Here is a 12010-nt window from a genome sequence, read left to right as displayed (position 1 = left end):
CCTACTGGGCCTCAATTTTGTCATCTATAAAATAGGTGGGTTAAACTCAATAGCCTCTGAGATAATTTTGAGCCATAGATCCGTGCCTACCAACTGTCAATTTGACATTTAAAACTGGAAGTGCCATAGGCATCTCAAACTCAATAAGTCCAAAATAGAACTCTTTTTATTTCTCCAAACTCATCCCACTTCCTCAAATCCCTTATTTCTGTAGATAGCACCACCACCCTTGCAGTCACCCAGGTTCACAACCTTGGAACCATCCTCAATTCCTCAACCTTCATAGTCAGTCAGCTGCCAAAGTTTCTACCTCCAGAACAACTTCTGTCAAATTTGTTCCCTGCTTTCCATCACCCTTCTTCAGATACTCATCACTCGTTCCCTAAGTTATTGCGATCGCCTCCTTATGACTGTCCCTGCCCCAAGTCTCTTCCCTCTTCAATTCATTATGTACACAGATGCCAAAGTGATGTTTCTAGTGTACGGATCAGTCTGTATATCAGTCTCCTATATGATAAATTCTAGTGGCTTCCTACCTCCAGGATTAACCACAAACTGTTCTGTTTGGCCCTAAGAATCCTTCGCAGTCTGGCACCAATCAGTCCTTTTCAAGCCTTATTATACTCTAATCCCCTTTACCTACTCTACAAGCCAGCCAAACTGGCATTTCTATTCCTTACACATGACACTTCACTCACTATCTCCATGCTCCATGTCCCTCAAGGCTGGAATGTACACTTTTCTTATTGCCATCTCTAAAAATCTCTAGTTTCCTTCAAAATTCAGCTCAGATAAAATAAATGATATCTCCTTTGAGGTCTTTTCTGATGATCCCTTCTCCCCCAAAATCACCTTGTTCTTATTTTGTTTATATTTTTAATATATATGTACATGTGTGTAAGTATACACATATGCCTATTGACATGTGTGTATATGTATACATATGTAAGGTATATACTCTTTACGTGAATAAAGGGATTGTTGCATTTATATCTTGGCATCTTCCATTTCCTATCACAGCGTCTGGTACATTGTCATGACTTAATGAATGTGTATTGATTGATTGACTGAGTGGGGTAAAAAAAAGTTGTTAGAACCAATGGGTGGTAGTTTCATAAAGGTTTTGCCAGTTGTGTGCCCAGCAGCATGTCAGTTACATCTTTGAAGCTCCACTTCCTCATCTGTAATATGGGGATAACCATGAACCTACTCCATAGTAGCTATCACCCCAACTCCAATATCCTAGCAGTCTATGAAAATGAATATTCAGCTAACTAATATTTCAGTATTAATCAATTTTTGAGGCAGGTAGCACAGTAGATAGAACTTCCTGAAATCGAGAGAATCTGAGTTTAAATCCAGACACTTACTAGACAACTACTACAAGACAACTCCTTAGAGTTATCTTGAAGAAAGTGGTTTATAAACCATAACATGCTGTATAAAGGTGAATTGTTATTACTAAGAGCTTTCTAGGAATTAAGCCTGTCCTGAAATGCAGTGGATTGTCATCTCATTAGAAAGAGAGTAACCTACTCCTTTAAATTTTCCAATCGACCAATCAAATACTCACCCAGGATCTCATGAAGGGGCTTTGTCCATCAGGCAGGAATTTAGACTGGATGACCTGTGAGACCCACCCGAAATCCAATATTCTGTCTATCTATGAAAATGAATATTCAGCTCACTAACATTTCAGTATTAATTAAGCAATTACTGAGGCAGTTAGGTAGCACAGTAGATAGAGCTTCCTGAAATCAGGAGAGTTTGAGTTTAAATCCAGACACTTACTAGCTATGTTACTCTTGGAAAATCAGCTAAGCTCAGACTGCCTCCATTCCCTTATCTGTAAAATGGGGACAGTTGTAGTAAAAAATAGTAACAAAATAATATAATATTATTAATATATAATAGTATCATATAATCCATATTATTATAATAATTATAATAGAATAATGGTAATAAAATAGTAATAAATAGTAATAAAAACCCTATATTACCCTAGGTATGATGAAGATAAAATGAGATAATATTTGCAAAGTGCATTGAAAATACTAAGGCCCTATATAAATGCTAGCTATTGTTATTATTCTGTTATATGTGGCAGGTAGATGGTGCAGTGGGCCACTAGGTTCTTTGATCTGCTTTTCTAAGGAAAGCAACTTTTAAGGAGTTCAAAATCTTACTTTAATTAAACATACATATATAATTTACTTAATTCGGAAGGGGAAAGTCAGCACCCTGAACTTCAGAGAAAATACAAACAGAAATTACAAATAGATCAACAGACAGGCTTCTATCTGTCTGACTAAATCACAATACATACATAGTTACCAGAGAGAAGAACCAACATCTGGGTTTTCAGCAGATACCCAGAGTCTCGCCACCAACACTCTTTCAGTGGTGTGTCCTCAAAGGCAAAATACTAACCTCTGAGTTTATATACACCTCTTCAGGGTCAAAGGGTGTCACAACCATGTGACTTAAAACTAGGTGACTTAGGCCTTCTTCTGACTTAAACACTTGCTCGGGGTCAGAGGGTGTCACAACCATGCAACTCAAACCCGTGGGAACTAGGCCTTCCCTTGACGTAAGCAGGTCACCAAAGATTCCCAATTCAATCAAAGATTCCCTAGTGCTGAGAAGCACTCCAAAATAAAGACAACAAAAATTCTTCTTTGCCTTCCATTACATTTGAAAAGCAAAACTCATCAAAGGTTCTTGATTGCCTCAGCATTCCAAAAGAGAAAAGAGTAAAAAAAATCACCATTACAAGAGCACCAGCCCTGGAGTCAGGAGGACCTGAGTTCAAATCCTATCTCAGATATTTACTAGTTATGCTACCCTGGACAAGTCATTTAACCCTGTCTGCCTTAGTTTCCTCATCTGTAAAATGAGCCAGGGAAAGAAATGGCAAATCACTCTAGAATGTTAGCCAAGAAAATCCCAAATGGGGTCAGGACGAGTCAGACTCAACTGAAACTACTGAACGACAACAAAAACAACAGATGGTGCAGTAGAAAGAGCACTGGGCCTGGAGCTGGGAAGACTTGAATTTCAATCCTGCTTCAAACACTTAACTAGCTATATGAAGCTGAGCAAGTCATTTAATCTCTTTTGACATCAGCCTCCTTATCTGTAGAATGGGGATAGTAGTAAGTACCTGTATCCTAGGATTGCTGGAAGGAACAAATGAGATTATATAAGTAAGAGGTTAGACAAAACTTAAGGCTATATAAATGTTAGCTATTATTATCATTCAAAGTAATTCAGATACATCTTACAGTTTTGTCAGTTCAAAAACATTTTACCAGTTTGTTCTTTCCCTTAGAAAAATTATCAAAGAAACACAAGCATTCTTTTTTTTTTAGCTGACCTTGGAAAATACCTAAATGAATAGGAAGGTGGCCATTTACATATTAGAATTTCTGGAAACTCCCTTGAGCTCCATTTTTTTAGCCTTTGATGGTCTTTTCTCTTCCACCATTCATACTGACTCTCCTTCAACTTACTTTTCAACTTAAAAGCATGAAAAGACGTGGCCTTTTACATAATATTAATTCTATGCTTTGTGCATGATTCTCTCTCTCTTCAGGTGATCGTCTGGGGGGATTATGGGCGAATGGATCACAAATGTTTCATGGGTGTAGCTCAGATCCTTCTGGAGGAACTTGATCTGTCCAGCATGGTAATAGGATGGTACAAATTGTTCCCACCTTCATCACTCGTGGACCCAACCCTGGCGCCCTTGACTCGCAGGGCTTCCCAATCATCTCTGGAAAGTTCAACTGGGCCTCCTTGCATTCGATCATAGTGAACTTGTAGAGAATGGATCCTAGTTAAGTAAAACGCTACCAATCCAGGATAATAACCCGAACTAGATATTATGTGATCAAAAACATTGTTGGAGACAGACAATCAACTTCTGTTTTACCTGTAATAGTTATTCAAAAAATATGTCTGAATCGTTTGTTTAAACCTGGCTTCAAATGACAGATCAAGGGTATCTATCAAATTACAATAAAAAAAAGTCAATTTGCTAGTGAGAGTCACTGATGCTTCTAACTGTTAGCAAAAAAAAAAGGAGGGGGGATTTCAAATTCACACACACACACACACACACACACACACCACACAAAAACACACAATTGAACAAACTGGAAGCCCTCACTCTGTGGAAAATCTTGTGTTATACACGTTCTCACGTTCTTACCCAGACTACAAGCAGTGTTATTTCCCCTGGTGTTTGAGCAGTGTTTTCTGTACTTGTTACTTCCTCTAGTTTTTGGCTGTGTAACCCTCTCTTCACCCATGTTGTGACAGTCCTCACCATACTAATAGAGACCCTTCCCTTCTTTTTTCCCAGATCACCAATAAAGGGCTGCAGAACCTCTCTGTAAGCACCGCCCCCAAAGTGTGCAACTTTCAGGCAAGGTGATACCAATCAAGGGTCTCATGTTCCCCACCCCCTATCCTCCTCACCCCTCCAATATCAGCTCTTCAAAGTCTTATGTGTAGAAACCCAAAGCAAACCAAGAGGCCAGAATGTTTCCCACCACTGTTCTTTTTGCATTCTGGACAAAGCATAATTTTTTTTCTAAAAGTCTATGTTTTGCATGAAAGACTTTTGAAGAAACCTATCTGCAACCAAGGCTGGGGACTGCAACAGCTTAATCTTAGTTTCTGACATTGAAACCACTCCTTGTTAATACTGTTCTCTTTCAAATGTCCAAGAGAGAATAATCACATTCATGTATAGGAAATATACATTTGATGTCCCACAATGTTGACCAGAAACGGAATTAAGCATATGACACTTTCAGCTATACCCAGGCTTCTCTGCTGTGTCTCCCTTCAGACACACCTGTCGGCCCTGGATAGAGCATGGTAGGGGCTGTTCAATATTCCACTGGGAATTCCAGTTGAGATATTCTGCACTTAACTAATGTTTTTATCCAATTTTCGTTTACATTTCTTTAAGATTGATGCAAGCACAAAGCTTGATTTTTTAACACAAAATATCTTACTTTTTTGAGGAAAAAAAAGTCCAATTTCAATTTGCATATTCTTCATTTGAGTTTCTCTTGGCCTTGACGTTCCCTTGTGATGTGCTACCAACTGCAGACCGTGCAGGTGCATTGATAGGTTTTTCCTTCCTTTTATGGGCCATTCAATTTTGTGATCACACAGATAGAGCAGCATGACTTGGAACTCTTCAAAGCTGCATGCATGTTTTGTTAAAAAAAAAGTAAAGAAACAAAAAGGTAATTTAATAATGTATGTTAGCTCCACGTAGGCCGGCTTGTATGTTGCATGTACTTGTACAGTTTGCTCGTTAAATACTATACTGAAATAACCAAGAAATCTAAGCCATCCATTTTTGTTATAGACATTTGGCAGGTTTCAGCCAGACTCAGTCGGTCTGGTGCAAAAATGTCTATAGATGGACTTTATTTTTTACCCTATGGAAAACGTGATGTAGTTCGGACCAAACCTTCTTATAAATTATTTTGGTGTAGATTCCTACTGTGGGGCTGTAACACATGTAGAAATTGTGTACACACTAGGTTTTAATCCATTAGACATACTGCCTGCACCGAGTGAATTATTAATTATTATTATTTAACATGCCAGACTTCTCTGCCCACCATTCCATCGGGCACAGATTGACTAATGCTCGACCTGCTGAGCAAGAAAAGCTGAAGCATTGGTGCACTATTACTAGAGTCCGTTCTGTCTTAGTGGCCAACAATTGACTAAATACAATTGGGTAGTATCTTTCTATTTTGACCACTTGTCTTAACACTCCCCTGTGCTTTTAAATGAACTTCCAACTCATGTTATGTAAACATGTTTAATAAAATTTACTTTTCACGTCAGTTGGTAGCCATCTGTGTTCTATGTTTTGCCAGATTGCCATTGCAGGTCCTGTGGTGGAGAGCGGGAGCTGGATCATGGGAACGAGAAAGACTGGGCTTTGTTCTCTGTTGCTGATGTTTAACTTGACTTGTCACTGCACTAAATATGTCTTAAAGAATGGCCCAAAGGGTACATTGTCTCACGTACAAGTTTTCACTTTGTCAGCCTGTCTAAGTGAGCACATGAGTACACTTCTGAAAAGTGGCATTATTCGAAACAATAAATCTCAGTAAGAAACAAACGGAAGGTTGTTTTTCTACTGCTGTTTGAGTGTGCTAATAATAAAAGAGACGACCCAGTTGTCCAATTGCCAAAGAATTTCAAGTTATATATGAAAAGTCATAATATTGAATCTTGTGGATAGAAGGCATTGAATATTGAAATCTGGGGGCTGTCTTCAAAGCATCTGGTTCTCTTTCCATCCTGTCCTTCTGAAACAATGACAGATTTTGCAACACGTCTTGAATAGAGAAAGCTGGCACATCGAAAGTAGGGGGTGTTTGTTTGCCAAACCATCTTCAACAGAATATTAGGAAATAAATGTATATACAAACACAGGTGGTCACATGATCATCCTTTACCTATAATATACATAGAGTACAACTGATCACTCATGGTCCAACGGAAAGGAAGCTACCTTTGAAGTCAGACTACTTCGGTGCAATCTGACCTCATAACTGTGGGCAATTCAAACTTTATGGACTCAGTTTCCTCATGATGAACACAAGGCTTGGCATATAGGAAGCCCTTAATAAATGCTTGTTGACTGACTGACAGAAGGGGTACAATTATAAGACCTTTGAGGCCCCTTCTAGTTCCAAATCCATGAACAAAAACTACACAGATTGCAATGCATACCATGTGCGAGACGCTGGATATCTAAAGATAAAGAGCCACACTATCACCTGCATTTTGGAAAAATAAATTAAGAGTCTACATTTTGCAACAAGAAAAGAAATATTTTCTGAACAAAATAAAAACAAGAAAGAAAAACATCTCCTTCCCTCACAGGATGACAGGTCCACAGCTAGAAGGAAGTCAGAAGTAGGATTTGATCTTAGGTCTTTGGACTCCTTAGTCACTACCATTCCTCCTATATAACACTGCCTCCTTCAGGATATGTACATTATACTTTCTTTAATGTAGCTTTCTTCACCAAAGTAATGCTATCTCCCTGTACATATACACACACAAATCACATGTTTTATACCTATCACTGGTATGACTAAAAACCCTATGCTATGTATGTCTATATCTATATATCTATATCCATGTAGATTTATATATACAGAGAGAGAGAGAGAGAGAGAGAGAGAGAGAGAGAGAGAGATGCTATATCATGTTATAAACAACAATAAAACCCACCTATGTACACAGCTGGCTAGCTTATGAGAAATAAACATGTGACAGAAGAATATCTAATCAAAAATTTTAAAAAGAGTAAACCAACAGAAAGTAAAATATCAAAGGCCAAGATTCTAAATCACCAAAGGCCAAGATTCTAAATCACCAAGTGAGTAAATTGACTGAATTGTTATTTTTTTCAATTACCCAGTTTTGTTTTATTTTATTTAGTTTTCTATGTAACACTGAACTAAGAACGAAGTGCTTAACTAAAATGGGATAAAACTATTAGAATTCCAATTTGAGGCAGAACATGGCAGAGCCAGGGAATAGTTTATCTCTCTATCTATAGCACTTCGTAAAGCTTAATGGTACCTATGTAATATGTATATATGTGTGTGTGTGTGTGTGCGTGTGTGTGTGTGTGTTTGTATAAAGACAGTCTTAGTAAGATTACGTGTAGTGGTATATATAATACGTAACATAATACATACTGCAATTATGTGTGTCTGTGTGTGTACACATATCATTAAGTTTTACAAAGTGATATATATATATATATACATATATATATATACATATATATATATACATATATATATATATACATATATATATATACATATATATACTATCTGATTTGGTAGTCACAACAACCCTTCAAGATAGCTGCTTTTACTATGTATGAGGAAACTGTGGTATAAAAAAGGTTAAATGATTTGTCCAGGATCACACATCTGGTAAATGCCTGAGGCAAGATTTAAATTCCTCACTCTAAGCCCATCACTATATCTACCAAGCCACTTACCTACCAGGACAATTTTTAAAAAAAAAATAGTTTTAGCTTCCATTTGTCTCTCCCGACACTAAAGATCTAATAAATTTCTTATTCTTTTTTATGTTTTTGTTATCCTATACCTGTGATTTCATCGGGGTTGAGTGCTCCCAGTGATAAACTCCAATGATATAGTTAGTTCTGTCATGTAGAGTCTTAGAGTTGCCTGAGAGGTGAAGTGAATTGCCCATAGTCACATAGACAGTATGGGGCAGTGGCAAAACTTGGACCATTTTTTCCACAATAGCATAGAGTCTCTTATTCTTCTAATTATTTCTAGCTGCTAACAGTGGGTAATTAGGTAATTCGCTGAGGACACAAATAAATTCATTTTTAAGAAGTTAATTGACTAATTTATCACAAACTTTTTTTTTGGGGGGGGGTGGAAGCCTTTGTCAAAGTTGACTTTGTTTAATTTCCTGCAGTAGAATAAATGGACTTAAGCTCAGGAAAACCAGAAACAAAGCATTTGTAGAAGCTTCTAGCAACAGTTTCCTCCTCTGTAAAATGAGAGGGTTGGACTTGATGACACTCTGCAGTCCCTTCCAGCTCCATGTCTATGAATAAGTCATGAAAATCATATCTGTCTTTTGGAAGGCAGCAGCTAGCCCAATATAAATTTCTTTTCCTGGTGAATTTTGCTGTAGAGCATGGAAGAAATGGGTTCTGCTTTACATTTCACTTGACTTACTGGATTTGCATTAGTGCATTGGAGATGATACTTAGTTGGTCAACAGAATGTCCAATTACAAGTCCAATATTCAAATTCCAGTTTTATAGCAGTGTTACCTTGGACAATAATTTCACCTGGGTGAGCCTCAGTTTCCTTATCTAAAAAACCAAACCAAAAAAGAAAAAAAACCAAAACAAGAGACTTAGACTATGATCCTGTGATATTTAAAATAAAGACATTGAACTAAGTGACCAGTGAAGTCACTTCAACCTCTAGATCCAATCTCTGAAGGAATCAAGAAACAAAGATGGCTCATTCAGATTGACAAGTAAAGGTTTGAAGAAATGAATTCTCAAAGCAGGCCTGCAATAGAGAGCTTCACTCCCAATCTTTTTCTGACTAGGAATCCATTAAAAAATCTTTAAATACCACAGAGAGGGAACCTGGTGTAATGGGTAGAGATCTTGGCTCTGAACCAGAAAGACCTTGATTTAAGCCTGCCTCTGACATACATTAGCTGTGGGACCCTGGCCAAGTCACTTACCCTCCTCTAAGCAAGTCTACAAACTGCAGAGAAGGTCCACAAAGTATTTTCTTCACTTGGGAGTACAATGAAATCACAAACACAGTCCCTATCCCTAGCCTAACAAATTGCAGACACTGGGGACAAACAGACAAAATGGAAAAAGTTCCTGCCCTCAAGACGCTTACATTTTCACTGAGAAGACAATACCTACATATGTAACTCAGCTTTGGAGCATGCCCAGATTACCTAAGATGGAGGCAGTCATGTGGGAGATAGCAAGGTCCTGCTTTTAGGAGAAGACACCAGAAGTAGGTCTCTGCTGTCTTCTACATGGGTACTTCCATCTTGGGTGACCTAGACATGGATCAAAACCAGAATGTATTCTTCCCTTCTGTTTGAAATATTTGTCATCCCAAACACATAGGTAGAAAGCATTTTGAGCATAATCTGTCCCCCAATTCAGAATGGTCTTCTGGGGTCTCTGGGGAGGTACATCATTATCTTTCACCTTGCTTCTCCAGCTCCATACAGGAAAGGTTTTCCCCAGAGGCAGATTCCTGATGTCTCCTACATGGATGTCTCCATCTTAGGTGATCCAGGCACGGGTAGCTAAGCCCTGTTACACATACATGAAATGCATATGAGGTAGCTTGAGAAGGAAACACACTAGGAGCTTGAGAAAAGGGGTGGTTTGTGGGGGAGAGAAATCAAGAATCATAAAGAGGTAAAGATGAGGAGGGGGTGCATGGAGGGGAGAAGGATGAAGCTTTTGAATTGTAGCTTTTTCCTTTCTCAATGCTGTTCTGCATAGAACATGCACACAATACAAAGGAAGAGCTGAGGATAAAAGTAATAAATCTGTATATCCACAGGGTATGCAGTCTCATTTGTTCCAGTTCAGATATTCCTAGGAAACAAACAAACAAACAATAATTGAGCTTTTATAGCCCTTTTACTTCTGCTTCTGAATTCCCCTTCTTTGTTTCGCCTCCAAATTCAAGCCTGAGTCTTTTTCTTTATTCCTTGTTTCAGAGGAGAAAACAGTGCCCTGTCTCTGCCTGGGACCCAGTTTTCCACTCACTTTAGGCCCAAAGTGCATTGACACCCCAAATCTTGCCTGGGCTAGTTCTCTGAATTGTGTCCCACTCACAGAAATCTAGGCCTCTTTCCTAACACATTGACCTCAGCCATTAATCAAATAGGTATTTCTGCCATCCTTTCTCAGATTCCTGTCTGCTCGGGCCCAAGATTTTGAAACTCAGTTTCTCTGAATCAGAATCCCTTATCTCTTCCCTTCCATGCTTCTTTTCTTCTCCTTTTAGTTGCTTCTGAATAACCCCATTAATAGAGATCACCCTCAAAATTTAAAGCTTCCATTCAACAGCCCAAATACCTGTCAGAAAAGTCTCTGGGTTTTTGTCTTCTCAGGACAAGCATTAACCTATCTACAACCCAACCTGGGGCTGAGAGGAAATAAAAGAAGTGTTAGGGAATTTTAACCAATCTTAATTTCCCAATATCATGGAGAAACCACTTTGTAAAGCGTTTCCTTTCATTTGTCAGCCTCTAACATCAAAAGATGTCATTTTACATGTTTTTTTATTTCTAAAAGGGACCTTAGCTTCTGAACATAGGCTTCTGTACAATTGTACAATAAATAAATGGATAGCGGCAAATAAACATATAAGTAGAGATAGAGATGTATGTGTGTGAGTGTATGAGAGAGAGAGAGAGATGTGCAAATGGATGCTAGTTATAGATCAGTCAATTAGCCAAATAGCATTTATTAAGTGCCTACTATTTGCCAGTCACTGTACTAAGCTCTGAAAATACAAAAAGAGGCAAAAAACAACCAGGCCCCAACCCCAAGGAGCCCACAATCCAGTGAGAGGGGAAAACAAATAATTACATAGAAATAACCATTTACAGGATAAATTTGAAATAATTAACAGAGGGAAGATACTAGAATTAGGAGGAGTTTGGAAAGGCTTTCTGTAGAAGATGGCATTTTAGTTGGGACTTGAAGGAAGCCAGGAAGTAGAGACAGTAAGGGAAAGCAATCCAAGGAATACAAGAGAGCCAGTTAAAATATCTACAATCCAGAGATGGGAATGTTCTTCATTAAAAACATCAAGGAAGCCAGTGTCACTGGATTGAAGAGTATGTGGCAGGGAATAAAATATAAGACTGGAAAGGTAGGAGAGGTCTAGGTTATGAAGACTTTGAACAACAAATAAAACATTTTGTATTTGATACTGGAGGAGATAGGGAGCTGCTGGAGTAGGGGTTTGACATGGTCGGCAGTGCTTTGGAAAGTCGCTTCAGCAACTGAATGAAAGATGAATTGGAATGGGGAGAGACTTGTGGAAGGCAGATCCACCATATAAATCAATGATAGAGAAAGACACATAGGAAGATAAATTCAAATAGTAGATGAGAAATACAAAGACAGACAGAGACAGAAACTTTTATTAAGTGTTTTACCAAGTACCAGACATTGTGCTAAGTGAAGGGGATACAAGCATATGTGAATATATAAGACTCCATATGAAAGAAAGTAAAGAGAAACCGGGTTCACTTATACCTCTCTAGAGTAAAAGTCCATCACCAGACACCAGAAATCGATTGTTCCAGAAAATGGAATATCCTTTCTACTCAGCATTAAATATTCCAGATAAATATTAGATGGAATATTAAATGGAATTAGATGGAA

The 12010-nt window shown here is 38.2% G+C and overlaps 1 protein-coding gene across 16 annotated transcripts in view; it reads left to right on the top strand.

Moving 5' to 3' along the window:
* The window catches only part of RIMS1 (regulating synaptic membrane exocytosis 1), a 425786-nt gene extending 421695 nt beyond the window's left edge, over positions 1 to 4091 (top strand). For all 16 annotated transcript variants that reach the window (XM_036766397.1, XM_036766395.1, XM_036766392.1 and 13 more), the window contains one exon: positions 3596 to 4091. In XM_036766397.1, the coding sequence (XP_036622292.1) occupies positions 3596 to 3814 (219 nt within the window). In that variant the 3' untranslated portion in view covers positions 3815 to 4091. The remainder of the gene's footprint in view (positions 1 to 3595) is intronic.
* Positions 4092 to 12010: the final 7919 nt, after the last annotated feature.

This window comes from Trichosurus vulpecula, chromosome 7, assembly GCF_011100635.1.
Source record: "Trichosurus vulpecula isolate mTriVul1 chromosome 7, mTriVul1.pri, whole genome shotgun sequence".
NCBI classification, from domain to species: domain Eukaryota; kingdom Metazoa; phylum Chordata; class Mammalia; order Diprotodontia; family Phalangeridae; genus Trichosurus; species Trichosurus vulpecula.
This window is presented reverse-complemented; position numbering and strand designations above follow the sequence as displayed.